The sequence below is a fragment of the Panthera pardus genome, unplaced genomic scaffold (genome assembly GCF_024362965.1).
Source record: "Panthera pardus isolate Hobbes unplaced genomic scaffold, ASM2436296v1 HiC_scaffold_21, whole genome shotgun sequence".
Classification (NCBI taxonomy): Eukaryota; Metazoa; Chordata; class Mammalia; order Carnivora; family Felidae; genus Panthera; species Panthera pardus.
Window position 1 is genome coordinate 11605079 of NW_026526777.1, and position 23097 is coordinate 11628175.

A 23097-nucleotide genomic window follows, 5' to 3' on the forward strand; every position below is an offset into this window, starting at 1 on the left:
TCATTCTTTTTGATTGCCGAGTAATACTCCATTGTATATATATACCACATCTTCTTTATCGAGAGAATAACTTATTGATGGCATAAGCAAAAAATAATCAGCTCAACATAACACAGGTCCCATTTTGACAATATCAGCATTTTGAGAATCCATAACGAGCGTGGCTTTGTTTATATGTAAAAAGACATAAGTTGGACAGTGTACAAAATGTTTTAGGAACATTTGATTTCTCACAGACATTAAACAGGTGGGTTTTTCTACTGTTTTACTTGCTTTACTATTTCCATGGCACCATCTAAGTTAAAATATGACTTATCTAGAGAGGCCCCTGGGTGGCTCAGTCGGTTAAGCTTGACTATTGATTTGGGCTCAGGTCATGATGTCACAGTTCTGCTGACAGTGCAGAGCTTGCTTGGGATTCTGTCTCCCTCTCTCTGCCCCTCCCCTGTTTGCGCTCTCTGTCTCTCAAAATACACAAGCCTAAAAAAAGGACAACAATTCAGAATATAAATTTAGAGAAAGAAAAATATTAACTTATCTACACAAGAAAGAGAATTCATTTTTCATGTTCCCAAACCTACAGACACAGGATTTATGATTTTCACATTTGAAAACATCTACAGATTTACTTACTACTCCCCCGAGCACAGTACATCATTGTACTATGATTACATATGCTTTATTTCATTTACTGATCTCCGCTGGTAACGTCCAGATAAGCCTTGACCAGCTTCTTACCCAGGTTACAGTTCATTATCTCCTGTCTACAGGACATCTCCATTCAGAGTCTGTCACCTGAGCTGGCATCTCTTGTTAATGTACTGATGTTATTGTACAATGAGCAGGGGAGGGGCAGAGAGAGAGGGAGACACAGAATTCGAAGCAGGCTCCAGGCTCTGAGCTGTCGGCACAGAGCCCGATGTGGGGCTTGAACTCACCAACTGTGAGATCATGACCTGAGCTGATCATGACCTGGACGCTTAACCGACTGAGCCACCCAGTTGCCCCATGTGTCTTTATATTTAAAGTGGGGTTTTTTTTTCAGGTAGCATGTAGATTTTTAATATTTTAATAAAGTTTGACAATTGCAGCCTTTTAGTTGGGGCTTTTGGCCATTGATATTTAATGTAATTATTGACATGGTCGGGTTTAAACCTTCCATTTGCTGTTTGTTTTCTATTTCCCCACCTGTTCTTTTGTTCATTTGTTTCTTTTTCTGCCTTTTTTTTTTTTAATTCTAGTTTATCTCCTTTGTTTTTCATTAACTATAAGTCTACTGTGTCTTTTCAGTGGTTTCTTTAATATTTATAGTATACATTTTTAACTTATTAACATCTATGCATTATGCCACTATGCATAAGATATAAGAACCTTGCAAAAATCTTCAGATCTTTGTGCTACATTTTCACAAGTTTTATTTCTACATGTTATAAATCCTATAAGAACATTGTTACTATTTTTGCATTAAACATAGTTGTTAATTTGGCTCCCTTTATTCCTTTGTGTAGATGCAGATTCCCATCTGGCATACTTTTCCATCTGCCTGAAGGACTTCCTTTTAACATTTTTTAGAGTATCAAGTCTGTTGGTGATAGATTCTTTTAGCTTTTGTTATGTCTGAAAATCTTTATTTCACCTTTGTTTTTGAAAAATATCATATCTGAGTATAGAATTCTAGTTTGAGTTTTATTTTTTCTAGTACTTTTTTTCCAAAAATTTTTTTAAATCTATTTTTGAGAGAGAGAGAGAGAGAGAGAGAGAGAGAGAGAGAAAACGAGTGGGGGAGGGGCAGAGAGAGGGGGAGACACAGAATCCAAAGCAGGCTCCAGGCTCTGAGCCGTCAGCAGAGTCCGATGCAGGGCTCAAACTCATGAACGGTGAGGTCATGGCCAGAGCCGAAGTCAGACGCTTAACTGACTGAGCCACTCAGGTGCCCCTCCAGTGCTGGTTTTTTTTTTTTTTTTCCATCTTATATTGTTTTTGACAGGAAGTCTGTTCATCTCTTTGTTCTTCTTTCTGTAATATGTGTTTTCTCTGTGGCTGATTTTAAGTTGTTTCATCACCGATTTTATTTTTTTATTGATTTTAAAGCAATTAAATTTAATATGCCTTGGTATCACTTCCTTCATGTTTCTTGACCCTGGAATTTGTTACACATTTTGGGCCCATTAGTTCATGGTTTCTAGCAAATTTAGGAACATTCTAGCTATCGTAACTTCAACTGCGTCCCCTTGCCTCAACTTCCTCGGGCGCTCGTGCACAAACATTGGACTGCTTGACATTGTCCTTCAGCTCATTTGATGCATTGCCCATCTTTTCTCAGCCTTTTTTGTTTTGTTTTGTTTCAGTTTGGATAGTTTCTTTTCTTTCTGTGTGTGTGTGTGTGTGTGTGTGTGTGTGTGTATGTGTGTTTAAGGTAGGCCACTCCCATGAATGTGGGCTGGCCTTGGAGACTTGCTTTTTTTTTTTTAATTTTATTTTTTTAATTTACATCCAAATGAGTTAGCATATAGTGCCACAATGATTTCAGGAGTAGATTCCTTAATGTCCCTTACCCATTTAGCCCATCCCCCCTTCCTACACCCCTCCAGTAACCCTGTTTGTTCTCCATACTTATGAGTCTCTTATGCTTTGTCCCCCTCCCTGTTTTTATTTTTGTTCCCCTTCCTTTGTGTTCATCTGTTTTGTCTCTTAAAGTCCACATATGAGTGAAGTCATATGATATTTGTCTTTCTGTAATTTCACTTAGCTTAATACCCTCCAGTTCCATCCACATAGTTGCAAACGGCAAGATTTCATTCTTTTTGATTGCCGAGTAATACTCCATCGTATATGTATATACCACATCTTTATCCGTTCATTTATCAATGGACTTTTGGGCTCCTTCCATACTTTGGCTATTGTTGATAGTGCTGCTATAAACATTGGGGTGCATGTGTCCCTTCGAAACAGCACCCCTGTATCCTGTGGATAAGTGCCTAGTAGTGCAATTGCTGGGTCGTAGGGTAGTTCTGTTTTTGATTTTTTGAGGAACCTCCATACTGTTTTCCAGAGTGGCTGCGCCAGCCTGCATTCCCAAGTTTGGATAGTTTCTACGTCTTCAAGTTCACCATCTTTTCTTCTACAATGTCTAGTGGGTGAACATCTAGTTCCAACCAGTACAGTCTGTACTTAACATATTTAACCTTTTCTCCCGCTTTCTGAACATGCAAAATATAGTTACTCTGTTTCAATGTCTCTGTCTACTAATGATCTCACCTCTGCCACTTCTGGTGTCCACTGATTTTTCCCCCCGCATATTTGCATACAGGAAAACTTTTGAATGGATGCTAGATACTGTGAACAATACTATGTTGGTGAGTGCACATTTTGTACTCCTATTAATATTCTTAAACTTTGTTGGGTGTCTGGGTGGCTCAGTCGGGTACACATCTGACTCTTACTTTGGCTCGGGTCATGATCTCGTGGTTGTGAGATCGAGCCCTGCACTGGGCTCTGTGCTGTCAGAGCTTGGGATTCTCTCTTTCCTTCTCTCTCTGCCCTCCCCTGCTCACGCTCTCTCAAAATAAAGAAATAAACTTAAAAAAATATTCTTAAACTTTGTTCTGGGACACAGTTGAGTTACTCAAATAGTTATCCTTCTGAATAGTGCTTAAGTTTGGTTAAACAGGACCAAAACAGTTAGTTTCCACAGCTGAGGCAAAACTTCTGAATAGGCACTGACCTATGAACCATGAGGTTTTTCACTAAGGCTGGTCGGAAAGGGCACGACTTCTATACAAGGTCCGGTTCTGCTAATCCTTCCAGGTGGCTCTTCCACTGGCCTCACGTTTCCTCCCATGTTTGATCTCTGCAGACCTTTGAGGTTTTTGTAAAGCTCCCTTCCAGACTCTAGCTGCCTTGACCTCCCTGGTGTCTCAGCTCTGGCTCCTTAACGAGGGTGAACGCTAGGTTCTACTTGGGCTCCCCCTTCCCTGTGCCACAGCCTGGAAACGCTCTCGAGGGAAGTAGCTGGGGCAACAACCACAGGGGTCATTTCATTTTCTCTCAGGGATCACTGTCCTTCACTGACTGGTAGCCAGTGTCCTGAGAACATTTCGCCAAAATGAAAACATCGCATGCACCTGTTGTTTCATAGATTTTGTCTTAATTTTTTCCTTGTTTGAGGTGAAAGGATAACTATGGTACTTGTTATCCATGTTAGATGAAAGTGGAAGTCTTGATATGTAAGCTGAAACTTGAATCACAAGCCAGGAAGCTCTCCCTGCCACCCACTCATCCTTTTATAGTCCACATCCTACTCGTGATATCTCGTTGATACATCCTTTGAAAGGACTCTCAAATATACCCCCATTCACCCTTTTTGATCCTGAAAAAAAATCTCTGAAAAGATCTTCCTGGCTCTAGCCTTCAATCAGCCCACAAGTTTCTATCAGATCTAGATTTTCTTTTATTTTTACTGCTGTTTTCTCAGAACCTAGAATCTGATGTACACGGGCCCTCAGCAAAGTTGCTAATGAATTGCTCAGACACAATTTACTAATATTTCCTTGGCTTGAAAAGCCTCTTAATTGCTCCCTTCTAACCACAGGTCAAGTCCAAGCTGAGGCTGTTGATCAGTGCTTTGTGTAATCTAAACCCCACCAGTCCACTCTATCGCTAATGTGGGGCTTGAACTCATGACCCTGAGATCAAGAGTGCGATGCTCTACGGACTGAGCCAGCCAGGTGCCCCTCTAAGTGGTTTGTCTCTAACATGTGTCTTACAGCCGCTACTAATGAGAAGCCTTTTCTGACCTGTTCCTTCCTAAAGGATCTTTTCCATTCTTCCTGAAATTTTATCCATCCTTAAAATCCTTTCTCCTAGGTATGCAAAACTCACCTTTCTTTGAATTTCTATAGCATCTATCATCTGTGCTTGTTTGAGCCCTTTCATTGTTCCTATTTGGGTGTGGTTTTTGGTTTTGTGTTTTACATTTTGTCTTTCCAAAATGGACCCAAATCTCGAAGTAGAAACCACCTTTTACAATTCCTTTACGTGTCTTAAGACACAGTAGGTACCTCAACAGAGTTAAAAATGAAGGCAGAGGTCATTGTGCTCAATGGATACATTCTGATGGAATCATTTATTTACAGTAAATCGGTGTCTCATTCATCACTGTTATTTTTGTTGCCCATGTTGTGCAATGTTACTGTTGGTGAAGATCACTTCACAAAAGGTCTTTCATGTTTTTAAATTTTTTTTTAAGTAAACTCTGTTCCCAATGTGGGGCTTGAACTTATAAACACCAAGATCAAAGGTCATTTGCTCCACGGACTGCGCCAGCCAGGTGCCCCAAGGGTGTTCAGATTTTATTTAAAAAAATTTTTTTTAAATATTTATTTTTGAGAGAGAGAGAGAGAGAGAGAGAGAGCGCGCGCGAGAAAGCGCGCACAAGCAGGGGAGGGGTAGAGAGCGAGGGAGACACAGAATCCGAAGCAGGCTCCAGGCTCCGAGCTGTCAGCACAGAGCCTGACGCGGGGCTCGAACTCAAACCGCAAGCTCATGACCTGAGCCGAATCGGATGCTTAACCGACTGAGCCACTCAGGTGCCCCCGGATTTTAAGTGAACTCTTTCCTTGAACAATATTACTGGGTTAAGGCTCTAGAGTATATTTCATCTTATTATTTGCCGAGTATTCACTTATCAAGTTAAGCACTGTGCCCCACTCTCTACAAAATAATTAACTTAACTTAATATTAGGGATGTTGTATCCAATAATATTTAAACAGAAACCAAGGAAGCCCTGACATCACACAGCCAGTGAATATAACTGGTATTATTTATGGAAACATATTGTAAAATTCTTCTAAATCTTAAAAAAAAATTATGTTGTCACATAAAATGGGAAAATCTAAAGTGAATATCAAGATTTCATTTTCAGTTCATAAAAAATATAGTGAAATTCCTTGCCACAAACACACCAGAGTTAACCAGAGTGAGAAAATGTAAAAAACAAAACAAAACAACAATCCAACCCATCAGTTTCTACCTTGGAAAAGGCATGATGGCTATTTTTTTTAAAAAAAGTGTTCTGATGATAGGAATTCCTATAAAAAGAGTGAATTTTTCTTGTCATAATGACATTTTGAAAACCTACATAGCTTTACCCCCTGTCAACTAAATTTAGGACACAAGGAATACACTCCCCATGCAGAACACGTTTGTGCTAGAAAACAGGTAATTCACATGCTGGTAAAGAGCAGAAGACAAGTGCTTTATTAGGAGAACCGTTCAAGTAAAACTTGAGTGTGCACCAGTGAGAGTGAATGGAGATTTGCATCAATTTTTCTGAATGAACACTAGGTTAAAAAGGGGCTACACAGTTTTGTTTTTTGTTTTTTTCCAAACACCATCCTTTGCTAAGGCAAAAATACACTTCATTTTAGAACAGAACTGTTACAGAAGAAAGCTACGTCACAGTACAGTACAGAACGTAAAGTCCACCCCAGTCGGGAAGCCACCACGGGACGGCACGTCTCGTCTCCCACACGTGGAGCGCTCTACTGCAGAATTACAGTATTTACCACACCTTTATTCTCTCCTAAACCGATGAAGCTTGGATACACTTTCTGTTTCTCAGGAGTGCGCAGATGGGGCCCATATGTCGATATTACAGTAATTACAACATTAAATAACATTGCACAGTCAACCTCCAAGGCTAATTCAGTATAAAATAACAAGTATTAAAATGTACCTTTACTAGTGGTTTTACATCGCATGTATCACCGATCATGAAAGAAAACTAGGCAAACGCCCAATTACAAAGCTGCACGTTCTAGGCATAACGATGTGGAATAAATACAAGAAATCTGGCAAAATATGAAAAACAAACAGGTTACGTGGGAACAAACTGAACAGCCACGTAAGCGTAAATCAATAACACACTGTTATAAATAGCATGATTTGCTCAAAAGTCTCTTAAGTACTTACAGATACTACTGGGTCGGGGTGGATGGAGAGGAAAGGAGGAGAAGAGGCAAATGTTCCCAATGCCAGTTATTTCCTGAGGCGGCATTATTTCTTAACTGATGCATCGATCAACACTGTGAAGATGAGTTTGTGCTATGAGACAGTCCCGATGTTCTTAGATTTCTGCCATCACGTTGCGGTATTCGGCGACAGTTTACGTTACAAGAGCCAGATGAAGTACTGATTCTTTTTAATTCTGCTGCTACATTTAGCAGTGGGCCAGAAAACACTTTAAAGTTTAAAAGGAATTGGATATAGGTTTAACTTTCTCCCCAGTATTTCTTAGCTAGCTCAAGGCAAAGCTATTATTATTTTCGTGTAATTTATCTGAAAAACTCTAAGTGCCAACACTGTAAACATTTTGTATTTTCTCAACTAAACCTTGTCTGAGAACAAGGGTAAGAGCAAAGATAAGCAGGAATAATTCTGTGTATAGTAAAGCTGATCTATCTATCAGCTTGTGGTTTACATTTAAATATGATTTAAAAATAATTTTTAAAAGTCCATGCTACAATTTTAAAGACTATTTCTGTGCACTTTTAGTTCTGGACACAATTTTCAAAATTGCATGATGGAGGTAAGAATTTAAAAAACCCACCAGAATGTAAATAACAGGGAAGAACACTTCCAACTGAAAGCGTCGAACATACATTTATGTGCAGAAATCTAGACAACTATACAAGTTTTTCAGCAATCATCTGTTTTATTATACAACTCTATGAACAGAAAATGAACAGAAATACACAATATACTTACCTGTACATGTGAACCTACTTTTTCAGCTACAGATATTATACTTCATACTGACTTTAATTGTACAGTTCATGACTATGTATAACCTTATTGCGTTAAGGGCAAATTCTACATGGGGAGATTCACAGGCCAATCACGCTGGGCATTACCAATACATTCAAAAACTGTACCTCATATGTGAACGTTATCTTCCCTGATCCTGTAAATTTGAGTTTCTTTACAGCTTAAGCTCGTTTGCTATTTTAGATGCAATGTTCTTGAAGGCAATCGATGTCCCAGATATCCGCTTGAAGCGGACCCCGTTGAGGGACAGGCGTGGCAACTTGCAGACTTCCATCTCCCACTGCACGAGGCTGTCCTGCCTCGCGTCTCCGTGGACACAGAAAAGCAAAAACCTCTCTTTTTGTTCATAATCACAGTTATTTGCATCTAACACTTTCCGGATCTCTCTCATCATGTCATTGGGGTCCATGGAACTAGTGGTCTTCATACTCCACGTGAACCGCAGAGAACGTGGCTTAGAATCTTTACCCTCTTCCTTGTCTCTTTCTTTCGGTTCCCCTGACGTGCTTCTAGAAGAAGAGGGCAAAGGGAGAGAATGGAAACAGAAATGCCATTCAGCAAAGAAATCAAAGCACACATAAAGTCTAAGTGGTCATGATTCAGTGCCTAACGAAACCACCCAAGTTACAGACTACCTTCAGGTAGATACGAACGTTTGTGTCATCCTGACGTCGTAAAACCAGACCCCGGGACGCCATCTGCTTTGACTTTGTTTGTGGGAAACAACTTTACAGCTGAAAGTGAAGAACTTGATACTCTGTCAGTTCCTTCCATATTTCTCTAAGTTGCAAAAGCAGATTCTCCATTTTCTGCACATTTACACAGAAACCACTAGCATTCTGCTTATAAATACATTTTTAAAAATGTAAATATCCTTTTTTTCTACCTTTTTTTGGGTAGGAAAAAGACTGGGGACAAACATGCTAGTAATGGCCACAGAGGGGTTATTTATACCTAACGACACTGATAGAGAATGTTGTATTGCAATGCGGTAAAGACGTCAGGTCCCACACGACACGTAGAAGTGTAGACGTCAGGCCCTCTGAGGGTTTCAACATTTTGCTAAAGACATTCTTAAAAAGTAGTCTACAAGGCTCCACATGACCCACGCTCCACCTCCCCGCCCCCCCCCCCCCCGCCGCCATCTTGTATTATCTTCTTCCCTGCTCACGCTTATCAAGACACACTGGCCTCCACACTAGTCCCTGAACATACGGGGTATGTTCTTGCCTTAAGGCTTGTGCACAGGCTGCTCCCTCTGCCAGGAATGCTTTTCCCTCAGTGGCTGCACGGCTTCCTTACTGCTTTCAAATCTCTGCTCACTTTCTCCAGGCAGTCTACCTTGACCACCTCAGCTCCTACCATGGCATGGCCAACCCCCAACTTTGTTCTATTTTCACCTCTGTAGCACTTACCACATTCTAATATACTATTTAATTCATTTATTACCTTCATGACTTACTGTCTGACTCTACCACTAGACTGAAATTCCAGGACAGCAAGGAGTCCTGCCTGTTTTGTTCACTGATACTGCTCGGGCCTCTGGGACTGCGCCAGGCCCATGGTGGCTGATTGACACATATTTGTTAAATCAATCAACCTTAGTGAATTGTCCTTACTGTAGGCCTCCCATAAATAACACAGAACCACAGAACCAACTTCAAATAATCGTAGAAAGCTAGACTAGATTATTTATGATTCAGAAGACCTATAGTTAAATTTGTGGAGCCATTTTCTAAAGACAGATGTTGCAATTCTTACTTGCTAACCTGTCTCACTTATATGTGATTTCAAGAAGAAAGGATATACTTTGAGAGGGATTTATAACCTACTACATACATATTTTGTATTTATACATACTTTATATCAACATTATCCTCTAATATACATTCATGTGCACATCTGTGTATGTGAATTCTTATGTGTACATTTGCATACGTGCTTTCCTCCTCATTCCTGGTACCTGAGCCCACCGCTCTGCAAACTATACAAGCTTGAGAAAATAAGGAGAGGAGTAAGTAGAAAAAATGAATTTCTAAAGACTGTTAGGTAAATATGGACAGTATTTATTTCAGCGTCTTCTCTACCATGTTCTTTGTGCTCACTGAGTCTAAGCCACTGCATCGTAAGCCTCCCTGGGCGTGCGGATCTCGTGAGGTCCGTATGCACGAGTCCGGTTATGGAATCAGCATGCTAGGGCTGGAAGGGACCCAAGAGAACACGTGATTGAACACTCATTTTAAAAACAGAACTGATGGCTAGGAAACGTACATTACTTTTCTAAGGTCACAGAGCTAATGAGCTGAAACGCACAGACCAGCAACCAAGTTTTCCTTCCGTTCCACCAGGGAAACCTGGTGACCTTAGGACGACAGGTACACACAAGATGTTTCTCTACGTGTATCTCACAGGCATCGCCACTAGTGACATTAACTGTAGAAAGATCCAGAAAATGCTAATTCTAATTAGAATTGCTAACATTTATCGGGCACTTACTAGGTGCCAGGAACTGTGCCAAGCGCCTAACACGCATTATTTACTCATTTAGCCTAACAACCCTAGAAGGCAGCTGGGATGAGGAAGTGGGGGCAGGAGAGTTAGAGTGACCTCCTAAAGTCACATGGCTAGGTAAGGGGGAAGACACAGCTCAGACCCACGGGGTCTGGCCCGGAGCCTGCGCTGTTCACGGTCGCGCCCGGCCACAGCTCTGCAGTGACAGGACCTCATGCTGTTCCTTCCATGTAAAATGGCCGCTATGAGAATTAAATGGCCAGCTAGGACCCTGTAGATAGTAGGGATTCAAGAAGTTTGTTGAAAAGCAAAAAACCTCCCCTCCGCCCAAACCCAACAACCAAAGGGACATGTAGTCACATCGCGAGGATAAAATGCATGGAGACCATCAGCGGCCACCTGTGACTCTCCCTACACTATCAGGTGTCTCCGGGCAGGGGAATTTAGTGGAAAGGCAGGAAGAGACACAAGAGGCTCAAAAGTGATGACTGAGTGAGGGACGAGCTGAAAACAAATGTCCTTCATGTCTCTTTCACAGGCAGAAGAAAAGTCCAGGATATCTGTCCCGCCTCCCTCTGGCTGCCTACCGGGGTGACTCGGGCACCTAACTCAATAAAGAAACATTCCCACTATTGTGACTAAGCAAATAGAGCACAGGTGGCAAAAAAAGATTGCGTAGGAATGCCTGATAAAGTTTTTCCAAAGCTCGTTGTGTTTTATATTTCTATTAATTTTAAGAAGTAGAAGTTAAATTGGGGCTTGTGCTCAGCTGGGCCCAAAATAGCTCCTGAATGAAGCTGGGGCATCTGTCATACTGAGGAACTGCCTGTCGAGGTTCTGCGATGCGTATGGGATCCTTTAATGCTGGGATACACTCAAAATGACTTCATGCCTTCTTTTCTTCAACTTCCCGTTTGAAAACATGGACACAGGTACAAACACGTCACTAAGGTGCTCCCCAAACCAGCAGCATCGGTACCTCCCGCCCAAGTCCCCCCACCCCCCGGAATTCGGATGGGGCTCACGTTTGAAACCCGGTGTCAGCAGGATCACACAGCCAGCGCTGGACGTCAAAAGCCACCAGGGAGGCTGGGTGACAGTCCTAAAATGTGGCCTACCACTGAATGCTCAACCTAACATGTCCTTCTCACGCTAAACCTTCCTACACATCTGGTTAGCCCAGTGTTCTGTATTATCTAATTTTAGTTACATCCTTTTGGTGAGAAAAAAAATCGATCCATATCCCTCTAAGAATTCTCTCCTGCTAGGGTGTATTTTGTAGGACAGGAAGGCTACTTCTCTACAAGGCCTACCCGTCAAAGTAATGTTTAGAGAACACACACTCGAATTAACTTAAACCTCATTAAACGCCAGGCGACGTCAGGAAGACCCGTCCCGATAGAACAATTGAAAACACACATACTATCTGGCTATTGGCTCTATTCAGCTTTATGAGGTGCCGTGGGTATTTCGAGGGCGCGGCTTCACACACGGGGGCCTAGCAGCGAAGTATAATAGTGGCTCCTCACCTTGAGGTGTCTGTTCTGCCACTGGCTTCGCCTTCACTTGGATCCCTCAAAACAAAGTGAAGGTGGAGATTTAATGATAAGAGTGAAAAATAGATCAAGAAAACCTGCATCTAACATGATTTTAAAGTTAACTCGTTAAGCAAACTTCCAGCGCAACACTTCTCGGTTACTAGGCAGTCGGACACCGCTTTGCACGCTTTCACGGCACCAGCTTAACGGTCATCTTATTGAGCGTCTACTGGGTATTGTCAGAGAGGAGATGCCAGCTTGACAGTCTAGGACTGCTTTTGTTTTCGTTTTCTTTAAGCGGGATCTTCCAATTCCCAGTCACAATTTTAAAGTCAGAATTTATCGTTTGGTTGCGTTCCGTTCAATCTACAGTTAAAACCATTTAATAATTTTCAACAGCAAGATCCAACTTCGTATTGGTTATTAAACGTAATTCTAGTAGTCGCTCAATTTAGAAAATACAGAAATTAGCCTTGTAGTTAAAGTTCAACATACAGAAGTGTTTCTAAAAACAAGTACTGATTTTTGCATAAGCAATTAACTTAACTTCAGATGTGACACTCATTATTCATGCACATGATGAAATGTTACAGCAAACCAACAGCCTATCCAAGCAGGTGAGTCTAAAACATGAAATCAGTCTTAAACAGAAACATTGATCTTACCTGGACATCCACCTGTGAAATAAAACCAGGAAAACTCCACTACTTGTCCTTTTGTTGAACATCATGAATGGTTTTTAAGTCTACCAAAATTTTAACTACTCTGTCATTGTCAAATGCAATTAAGAATCGACACAGGAGCATCGAGCTACACACCAGTTAAAATGTGCGGAGCTGACTTGGGATAGCGAAATACCACATCGCTGGGAAAAAAAATAACCAACTCAAACCCTTAAGTTCATGTTTTCTTAATGTTTTAACCATTCTGGAAACATTTATACTATTTATGTAAAGTGAATGCAACAGGAATAAAATCAGGGCCACTTTCCTCATTCCCTAAATTACCAAATCATATCCATACACTAAGCTCTAAAACTCGAACTGGAGGTTAAAAATACGAATGACTTATGCATCGCCTTTCTTGACAAACATACTGTGTAAAAACCATCTCGCTCTCTGAATCAAAAAGGACAAAGAAGACGTATTTTTGCATTCGGATTGTGGTTTCTTAAATTTCTATGTTTAATGACTGGCGTTTTCAACAGGAAGTGTAATGCTTCAATGACATCTATGTAAAATTTATCTTTATTACAGCACACGCACATAAATAAAACACTGACGTGTACATTTTCAGTCACATGTTGGTGTGCTGGTATAGACTGGAGGGCAGCCCAGCAGCTGGGAAAGACAGTGATGCCACCGCTTTCATACAAAGGAATACACGTCTCATGGGGCTTCTGTTCTCTTTGTATTTTGCCTTGTAAGTCATTGTTAGCAAACACCTATTCCACTGCTGCTGAACTGTAAGCATTAGGACGACACCCTCCTCTGACACTACTTCCCCTGCTGCAATTGTTGAAACTCTCAACGACGGGTCACGTCGTTCCCGCACCCTGCTCCTGCCTCCTGGATGCCAACAGAAACCCTGACTTCAAGCATGTCTGCTACCTGGTGAAGGTTTCAAATCGTCCAGTCGCCACGGAGGGAGGCGGCTGGGGGTACAGAAAGCCAGCTGGCTCTAACACCATATGCGGCGTGGCAGGGCTCTCCAACATTTAAGACTTAAAAAAAGAAGCCAAATATCTTACACATAGCAAGACATACTCAACTGAACGAATTTGGTTATTGCCTATTAAGAGAGAGCTATGGTTAAAAACTCTTAAGGTTTGATCTAATCTCCAGTTTACACAGCAGCTCTATAGAACCTGTGCAAAACAAACGGTTCTAAATGCTATTTAAAAGGCTTTTGAAATAGTGCGTCTACATCCTCCCTTGACTGAGGAGGACTCTAGTGGAAAATCACCTTCCTAACTGGCAAGTTCTTTCCTAAGACCAGAAAGCCACTCTCTCACGTGGTCGTTTCAGCCTACAGCCTCCTCACCGGCCGGGAAGAACTTACTAACTGGCTTCTTCTTTGCCATCACCGTTTTCAAATACATGAATGATTAACTCTGAACTAGTCTCTATCCTTCCCTTCTTCAAGTTTAGCAACCCAGATCCCTTTCCTATTTCCCCTGCAACATCCTGTCTTTCCATCTTTTTAAGCAGTTGGTGGCACACGATGTAGTTGGTCCCGAAGTACGTGAGGCGTCGTGGGGCCAGGTTGGGCCCGGATCAGCCCTGCCCCTGAGCGTTCCCAGTTGTGCTGCTGGCCACGTGGGCTGCCCGCGTGCGGGTTCCATTTCTTCCGGCCTTAGGCACAGCGGAGTGAGGAGGGCAAAGGGAACAGAGAGAAGGGCGGGAATTGAACCCAGGATGGACTCAGGAAGACGCGAGTGGGAAGGACTGACAATGTGGGAGCTGAGGTGAGAGTAACAAATAGTAAGGCTGGAACAGCTCCGGAACATCAAGAAACTCTCCAGTTTACCTCCGAGGCTCCAGCCCTCCCCAAAGTGCAACATGCTGCACGTACAGAAGACCCAGTGCCCTTCCAGCCTGCCCGCGGCTGCAGAAGCCGGCAGGTTCACTCCTGGTCCCGAGACCGATGCTTTGCCGGTCTCCTGCATCAGATCGTGGGCGGTGTCTGCACAGCCCGCTCTCAAGCTACACAGTGGGACGTGAGGGAATCCTGTACGCGCGGCAGCGAACGCAAACACGTCCGCAAAGCCAAAGCTGTCCACGTGGTGACAGGTCACCTCACGGGAGAAGTGCGAATTTTTCCTCTTCTCTAACCAGACCCAGGATTAATTAAAACATGTCAAAAATCAAAAGATGTTAAAATCTGCTACCAAACTGCTGACAAACGTCAGCAAACAACCTCCTTCCTGCCCTCTCCCCCGCCCCGGCAGCCTCCCAGGTCCCTCTGCTATGTGACGTGTTCAGAAGCTGAGAAGAACATCGTGGAACTTCAGAAATGTTCATGCTGGCTCCCCTCGGAGGCTACCTCTGAACGCCCTTAGCCCCCAGCCTTATTCTCTATTTTGGGACCCGCTTCCTGCCCGGCACTTACCAGGATTCATGACAACTTTATTTGCTCACTTTAAAAATTTGTCTTCCGCACTATTTGACCAAATAAGGAAATGTTTATCGAATGTCATCTTCTGTGTCATAGTAGGCACTCGATACTCAGCAGAAGATTTAGCAGAAAACAAAGCAAACAAGCACATCCAGGTTCTCAAGGGGCTCATCTCAGAGCTGGAAGAGAGAGACGGTGAACGCCACGCCGAGCGGGGTGTTCGGGCAGGTAGTGTGGAGCGCTGTGGAGGAATACAGAGCTGGGAGAGGGCATGTCGGGAGGAGGAGGCTGTGATTGTAAAGAGGGGACTGAGGAAGGTCTCACCGAGGAAGGGACACTGCAGCAAAGACCCAAAGGTGATGTGGAAGAAGCCGGCCGCGGCGTGGGGGACGAGGACTCGGGGCAGAAGGAACAGCGGGTACGAGATCCCGCCCGGGCCTGGAGTGCGTGAGGACATTCAGGTGCCCCGTGTGGCCGGTGTGGGACCAGCGAGGGGAAGGGGCAGAAGAGGGGTCAGAGCAGAAATGCACGGCCAGACCGTGTAGGGCCTCGGAGGCCACTGCGGGCTTCAAATTGTATTCTGAGCAGGGTAAAAGCAAGGGGACAGACAATGCTGAACACAGAAGAGGGGGCCAAGGGCGGGAGCGAAGAGACCTGTTCGCAGGGGGGAAGACGAGCGGTGGGTTCGGCGACCGAGAAGCTACGTCCAGGAGATGCTGGGACGGCAGAGAGCCACGGCCACAGGCCAGCAGGCCCGGCGTGTGCTCTCAGAAATAACTCAAGGTTTGTGGTCCGAGAACCAGAGGGACGGTGCTGTCGGTACCCAATGTGGTGAAGAATGAGGGAGGATGCTCCTGGGAAGAGGAGAGAGAGCTGGATTTTGGACACGCTCAGTCTGGGAGACCATCACATGTCGGCGTGCAGAGGCTGGGTAGACACTGGATATGTGAGTCTGTAGTTCAGAGGAGAGAGCTGGGCTAAAGGCAGAAGTGTGGGAGTTGTTAACGTGGGACGGAATGCAGGGTCATGGGCCTGAATGCGATCACCGCAACAGTGAGGCCAGCCAGAGAAGAGAACGTGTCCGAAGCCCTGAACGCTGGGGCGATCTGACAGAGGTCAGGGGGAAAGGCAAGGGGACCTGAAAAGAACCAGCAAACAGCCCGAGAAGGAATAGCTAGTTTGAGAGGGAGGAGGAAACCTAAAAGCGAGCGGGAAAACATTTCAACTGCGTGCAAGGCGGCAGAACTGTGCGAGCTGCTCCTGGAGCGGGGGCCGCGTCGGTCTCGCTCACGGCCGTACCAACAGCACCCGGTACGGTGCCCAGCACGGGCAGGGCCTCACATCTCTTAAACTGATGGCTCTGTGGCAACCCTTCATCCAACCACCCAACAGACCGTCTCCAGGCCACTTTCTTGCATTCTGTCCTGACCTCCTGTCAAGGGCCCTTTTACTATGTTCTCTCTAGAATCAAAATTTTCATTGCAAAGTAAAGGGAAATATTTTACACAAGGCTTCATGTACAATTAGTGATCAGGCTTTGCAACTCAAAACCATTTTCCTTCACTTTGAAATGAATCCTGGCTTAATCAGGAGAAAGTACTGGCTTTTAAAAAGGGCTTTAAATAGTGAGCCACATTCCAACAGCAGAAACCACTGCTAATCTAACTAGGACCCTGCAGGTGGACAGCCAGCATTATAGTCTGTCATGCAGAGTCTGAGCTTGTGGGTCTTTCTCTCTCAAGGTGTCAGGCTGCATGGTCTGTGCCCAAATGGTACATCATTGTTGATACGGTTAGAAATTGATGTTGTGTTTGAGTATTTAAAGTTTTAAATTCAGGGACGCCTGGGTGGCTCAGTCAATTGATCGTCCGACTTCGACTCAGGTCATGATCTCGCGGTTCATGAGTTCAAGCCCTGCATCAGGCTCTGTAGTGACAGCTCAGAGCCTGGAGCCTGCTTCGGATTCTGTGTCTCCCTCTCTCTCTGCCCCTCCCCTGCTCATGCTCTGTGTCTCTCTCTCTCTCAAAAATGAATAAACATAAAAAAAAAATTAAGTTTTAAATTCAGCCGTGATCTTGGGCAAACTGGTCCATGAGAAGACAGGAGACTAAAGCTGTTCTTCTCTTTTCTACTCACACTCTTTGAAATCCTAAAACACTAATAACCTGGACAATTAAGTATTTAATTAGTATCTTTCACAGCAAGCATAATAACTCCTCCCGTTTTAAAGCAAGCGTAACAACTCTCCCTGCTCAAATGTCTATATGGTACAGAGCTTTACCCTTCCCCCTCGTCACTGCCTGTGCCGTCCCCGGGCCACCCCAGGCCGCTGCTGTATTGCTTCCCATCACGGCCAGCTGCTTACAGGCCTGCCCCTTTCAGGACTGTGCACAGACGCGGTCTTGTTCACCTTTGCGTCTTGCTCCTAGCACAGGGCTTTGTACATACAGGATTCTAGCAGGCTTTTAGGAGGACCTAATAATATATCAAATGGACAGCCACCGCACTGTGTTCAGCAACCTCCACAATCAATATGTGCTGTGCGATCATGCTTACGCTTTAGAAGAGAGCACAATTCCGCTATCTGATCAGAAGTTTGCTATGCTTGTATTCATTGTGTGTCTGCTGTATTTTCACGTTAGGCTTTGGGATGTAAAATTATTTAAGTCATCTATGTGACTCCAGTACACAGGCTTTTCACAGGGAAGGAAAAAAAAGTGAACTAGATATTATTACTGAGTGATTTAGAAGTATTCCCAAGACATATTATTTGAAGGATAAATGGAAACTCTGATTTCCTCTTTTTAAATCCAGGGTTTTGAGTTGGGGATAATCTTTTTGTTAAAACACACACATTTTTTTTTTTTAATGTCAAATTTTTGCTCTTTCCAATCTGTTTTATACAATTTAAAAATTCTTATCTTGCGCATTTTTTTCTCTGTCTCTTAGGGGAAAAAATACTTTACATCTGCTTTGATTTTCTTCTTCAAACTTCTGTAAAAGAGGGGCTCTGGTGAAATACCATGAAACCACTCTGGAAAATCACCGCAAAGATTAAAGAAAAAAAAACAAAACAAAAACACGTCTCCTTTCTAATTCCTAGAGGAAGCAAAACACCACAGCACCTCGGTACTGACCTGCGCACGAATTTGGATGTTATTTTGCTTATTATACCCGTTGACGTTCCCCTCCTGGCGTGCGCGAAGGCGCCCGTCTCGTGGGAAGGGGAAGCGGGTGGCCCGTTGTGTGCCGCGCTGCGTCGCTCCCGGAGCTGTTCGCCGTGGAAAGTACTGCGGCTGGAGCTCCCCCGGGGGAAGCGGGTTCGGTCTGGGGTGCTGGCACTAATACTGTGAGCAGATGGGGAAGCAGCAGGCGCTCGCTGGGTCGCCCTGTGGGGACAAATGAAGATCTATTATTCAGAATAATGGCAGAGAGAGCTCTCATGCTAAAAACTACCCGAACCTTGCCATGGCTACTTTCGTTAGGCCCCATTTTCTCTGCTCATGTTAGACATCCACGCGTTAGCTGCATTTAGGGTATCACTGCACGGAGAGGGATAACATTTCAGTCTGCAACTAAACGCCTTTTATAAAAATACAGTTATTAAGGATTGAGAAGTTATTGAAACAAGGATACAAATACCCTTCAGTATCAGGAATGGCAGACTGGGGCTGCTGCATGTATATTTTTTCACTATTCTCTTAATTTCAACCATTCAGCAACGTGGAACATGGATTTTATTATTTATCAGAAAGCATCTGAATGGAGTCATTTCCTATTTACAAGCTAGGCCTCAGGGACAGCACGATGCTACAGGACATCACCAATACGAATAACAAACCGAACTAAAGACGTTCCTGAATTGGAGAAATCCTAGCATAGACAAATACTAGAAAAACAGGCATATCATTTTGTACCTAAAAGGGCTCTTTGAGATCATCTGTTTCCCTGACAGAGAAACAGAAAGTCTGGTTTTACTTCAAAAAGGTACTGGGCAGCAGCCAGGGTTAGCCAGAAGTCTTCATTCTCAGTCTCAAGTATTTTTGTTGTTAGATCATAAAAAATTCAATTTACCTGAATGACAAATCAGGCAGCAATACTTCAGGGATGGATTTAAAACAAGATCCTTACAGAAAATTCCTCTAGAAAATGATTTAAGTCATAAGCAACATTTTTGAAAACAGGTAGGAATGTGGTATGTTTATGTTACGATTCAACTTTTCCCTTTGCTACAGATACCGAATCTTCTCAGAAAGTTCTTAATGCGATGGTGCCTATCATATATTTTTGTTTTAATATTTACTTATTTATTTTTGAGACACACACACACACACACACACACACAGACACAGAGACACAGAGAGAGGGAGAGAGAATCCCAAGCAGGCTCCACGCTGTCAGTGCAGAGCCCGACGCAGGGCTCGAACTCACGAACCATGAGATTATGATGACCAAAATCCAGAGTCGGATGCTTAACCGACTGAGCCACCCAGGCGCCCCTGGTGCTATGTTTTGAAATGAGGTGCACCCAGCATGTTACCCGGGCCGGTAAGCTTCAGAGCCGTCTTTGATGGTTGGCAGTGTAACTTTGACAGGGTGGCCGGAAGTGGACATAGACTTCTGGTGGCGTGGTCGAGCCGAGGGGACAGCAGAAGCCACAGCCGAGCCTGCAGAAGATATGCTACTTGCGGACATCTCCGTAAGGCTTTCGACAGAAAACAGTGGAGAGGACCATGGAAATGTAAAAAAGAAGAGAAACTGCAGTTTACTAAAATTTAAGAAATAGACCTTCAACAATCTAAATCGACTGTACCTTTCATGACTGAGACACTTAAAAGAATTTACATTAGTGGCGTCATTCGTGAATAACAAAACCGTATTCTTGCCAAAAAGGTACAGAATGAATTTACCACCACCTTCCACTGAAAAGAGCTCACACACGCTTGGTCTACAAATGCGAATCTGAGAAGGCATGAAGTTCCTCTTATGATCGGAGACCTTTTCCACTTCCCAACACTCAAGAGTTTGATGTAACATGCTGCTGTGGTTTATTGTCCCTCATCCAATAAGAATTCGTAATTACAGCAAAAATACAGTCTCCAGAAACATCATCAAAATGCTTTCAGCTCATATTATGAATCAATAGGTTAACTGTCGTAGGTCAAAGGAGCTACAGATTAGGACTTGGTATAGGAAAAGTAATACGTCAGAAATCAATCCTCAACTCCTTTTCTAGCCTGAAGGATCTTCTATCTGAGGATAATACATTTACTTTGCACGCCTTATAATAACACTTTACATGTCCGTTAATGGAGAGGAAACCAGTGGTAAGCATGCCCTGTCCAGTCCACTGAAATGAGGAGGAATGGGGCTAAGAACAGAATTTTATTTGAACAGGCTCCCTGCACTTTGGTACTATATTGGCGAATAGTCCTTACAACTCACGATGAAAAGAAGCTACATTTTTTAAATAATAAAAATAATATGATTTATCATTCTTGAAAATAAAACATGTTGAGAATTCTATGGTTCTCAATCATCAGTTAAGATGGCCACATTTCTTTAGAGGAAGAAAAAGCAGACCTTCATTATTTGGATACAACAATGGCCTGATGGGAGGGGGAAGGGTAAGAAACAAAGGTTAAAAAAAAGTGAAGTCAAAGATAAAAAGGAAGCAGCACATAGATAAGAGAACAAGACTGAAATTAAGATCAGATTAGGATGACTAGTAGGATGTGCTTTGTTACAGGGGAACACTTACTACCAGATTTTATCTAGCAAAGCTCGGGGTAAGAGCATTTATCTCCTCTTTCCCCAGAGTAGGTTCCCATCCTTCCATCCTGGTACAGGAGGGGAGACGCCTTCGTTCGAGTGCCTGCTTGCAACCATCCTCTCTAGGACTCCCTTTTCCTCTTGACCCGTTCGGCTCCTCTTTGGGCAAGAGCAGTCCTGCACGAGGATGACAAAGACAGCACCGTGTGGCGCTGTGACAGGTACCTGCTGTCTTTTCCGTTCTGCAACGCCACGTATCGATCTGCACTCCTTTCACACACATACGTGTTCCTTCTTGCCATGCTACCTCCAGGATAGACATTGCTCTTTAAGAGGGAAAAAAAAAGCCATCTTAAAATTGTAGCTGTAGCTGTGGAAAGTCAAAGAAATGAATTTAAGGTGCAAAGGACTTTGAAGAAAAAAATCCATGGCAGCATTTTCATTTATCAGAACCTTACATTAATAAGCTCGATCTCACCCACTCCTCCCTCCCCTCCCCCCCCCACCCCCCCACCCCCTCCCTCTCAGATTGTAGGAGTGAAAGGCAAAGCCTAACGAGCTCGTATGATTTTAGCTCGTCCTCTATAGCAGCAGTGAGCAGGTGTTTGGGAGCAACAAGGAAGTTGGATTTTTATTCTTCCTTTAAGCTGGTGGTCCGGAGAAGGGTGGGGGCAGGGGTACAGGCAGCGCTATGGAACCAGGGGCAAGAGACGACTCCACGAGAAACATCACCACAAACCGGAAACCTGTGGCGGTGACAATGGCGGCCCCCTGGAAACCTGCAGGCTGCCATTCTTCACCTGCTCAGGGGACCCCCCCCCACCCACCCCAGTCAATGGTAATGTTGAGGGGACTAAATCTCCAGGGTCAGAGACATGCCCTGCTGCGGCCACCAACAGTGTGTGTGTGCAGGGCCTCAGGACATTCCCTCATTGCAGGTCTTAGCCAGGAGGCAAGCTGAGTCTGAGAAGTTCTGGAGAAATGAGAGGGAATAGGCAAAAAGGGACAGAATCTCCTTGTCATGCACACAAGCACTGATCTATAACCCCTGCTGTCGTGCCTGCCCAAATCCCAACTAGTTACTAGTACTAAACTGTACAGGAATGACTTCCAAAAGGGATACATAATCTTCTGTTGAATCCTTATTCCAACAGAAAAAAATACCCTATTTCTGGCTAATCGAACTTTCACTATTCTCTAAAATACATAACCAACTTAAAATGTGTTTAATCATAAGGGCAAGAAAGTTAATAGATATATGCTTCAACTAAGTTTGGAGGAACAAAGAAGCCTCATGTAAACAAAACTGTTAAAGTGCAGATTTCAAACTCTTCAAAAGTGCAGGTTCCTGGGTGGAAGGAATTTTGTCACCATTTACACAAAAAACAAAAATTAAAAGCTATACAAGTACGGCAGCAAACAGACTAAGATTATGAAGAATATGTTTTTAGGTAAGACACTGTCCACATTAAGTGAGGGCAGAGAAGTCAGGTTTCACCATGGAGAGATGCATTATGAAACTAGCTTGCATTACAGTTCTTAAAAAAAACCCTTTACTTTTGATGATTTCATCATTTGGGCTGTATTGTCACAGGAGCAACCTAATTGTGCACAAATTCCTGGCCAATTGTCTCTGGCCATTTTCAGTAACACTATTTTGCTTCTCCAAGTGTGATGGTGTGAACAGTTTCTCCTTCAAAACTGTACCTTCTGGATTCGGGAGCTTCCCACGCCACCTCCCTTCTCTTTGCCCCTGGATGCCAGTGACACTGGGGGTAGCAGCACCCCCCCCCCCCCCCCCCCCCGGCCACCAGGCAAACAGCCGAGGATCATGCACAAGTTATAGAAACACAGGTTCACTGACTCCATGTGATACAGGTTCATCTGTAAAACTAACTTTTAGAACTGACTTTCCCAGTTCACATAACAAAGCTCTGATGGCTGATGAACAAGTAAGGCTCTTTTTGTTTAGGATTTGGGACCTAGAGAGAAACTACCCTTGCAGACCCCTTAACTCTCAGCTTGGCAACTTCCCTAAAGGGGATATACAAATTTTTCTGCATTTCCTAAGAAACCAACCCCTGTAGACAACCCCCTGGGCTTATTTTATACTAGACTGCATGTTATATAATCACGGTATAATTTTTATGTAAAACATTTTATTTTATAATCATTATCTTAACCTTTCTGAGTCTCCCTGAAAGTAGTTTCTCCTTTCCCTTGTTCTTTTAAAGATGGTGATTAATAGTATTTTTTACAAGACACAAAATTTTCTATTTTGTATTACTTAGCATATGTGACGAATATCATTGAAAAACACATTTTCAAGTT

The 23097-nt window shown here is 43.4% G+C and overlaps 1 protein-coding gene across 2 annotated transcripts in view; it reads right to left on the minus strand.

Annotated features, from left to right (window-relative positions):
- Positions 1-6236: 6236 nt before the first annotated feature.
- Positions 6237-23097, minus strand: part of MARK1 (microtubule affinity regulating kinase 1) — a 118226-nt gene continuing 101365 nt past the window's right edge. Inside the window, exons 14-18 of one of the 2 annotated variants that reach the window (XM_053908959.1) lie at positions 20992-21092; positions 19535-19699; positions 18132-18383; positions 11869-11913; positions 6237-8337 (exon numbers count right to left, since the gene is read on the minus strand). In XM_053908959.1, the coding sequence (XP_053764934.1) occupies positions 7983-8337; positions 11869-11913; positions 18132-18383; positions 19535-19699; positions 20992-21092 (918 nt within the window). In that variant the 3' untranslated portion in view covers positions 6237-7982. The remainder of the gene's footprint in view (positions 8338-11868; positions 11914-18131; positions 18384-19534; positions 19700-20991; positions 21093-23097) is intronic. The other variant, XM_053908960.1, reaches the window with a different exon arrangement.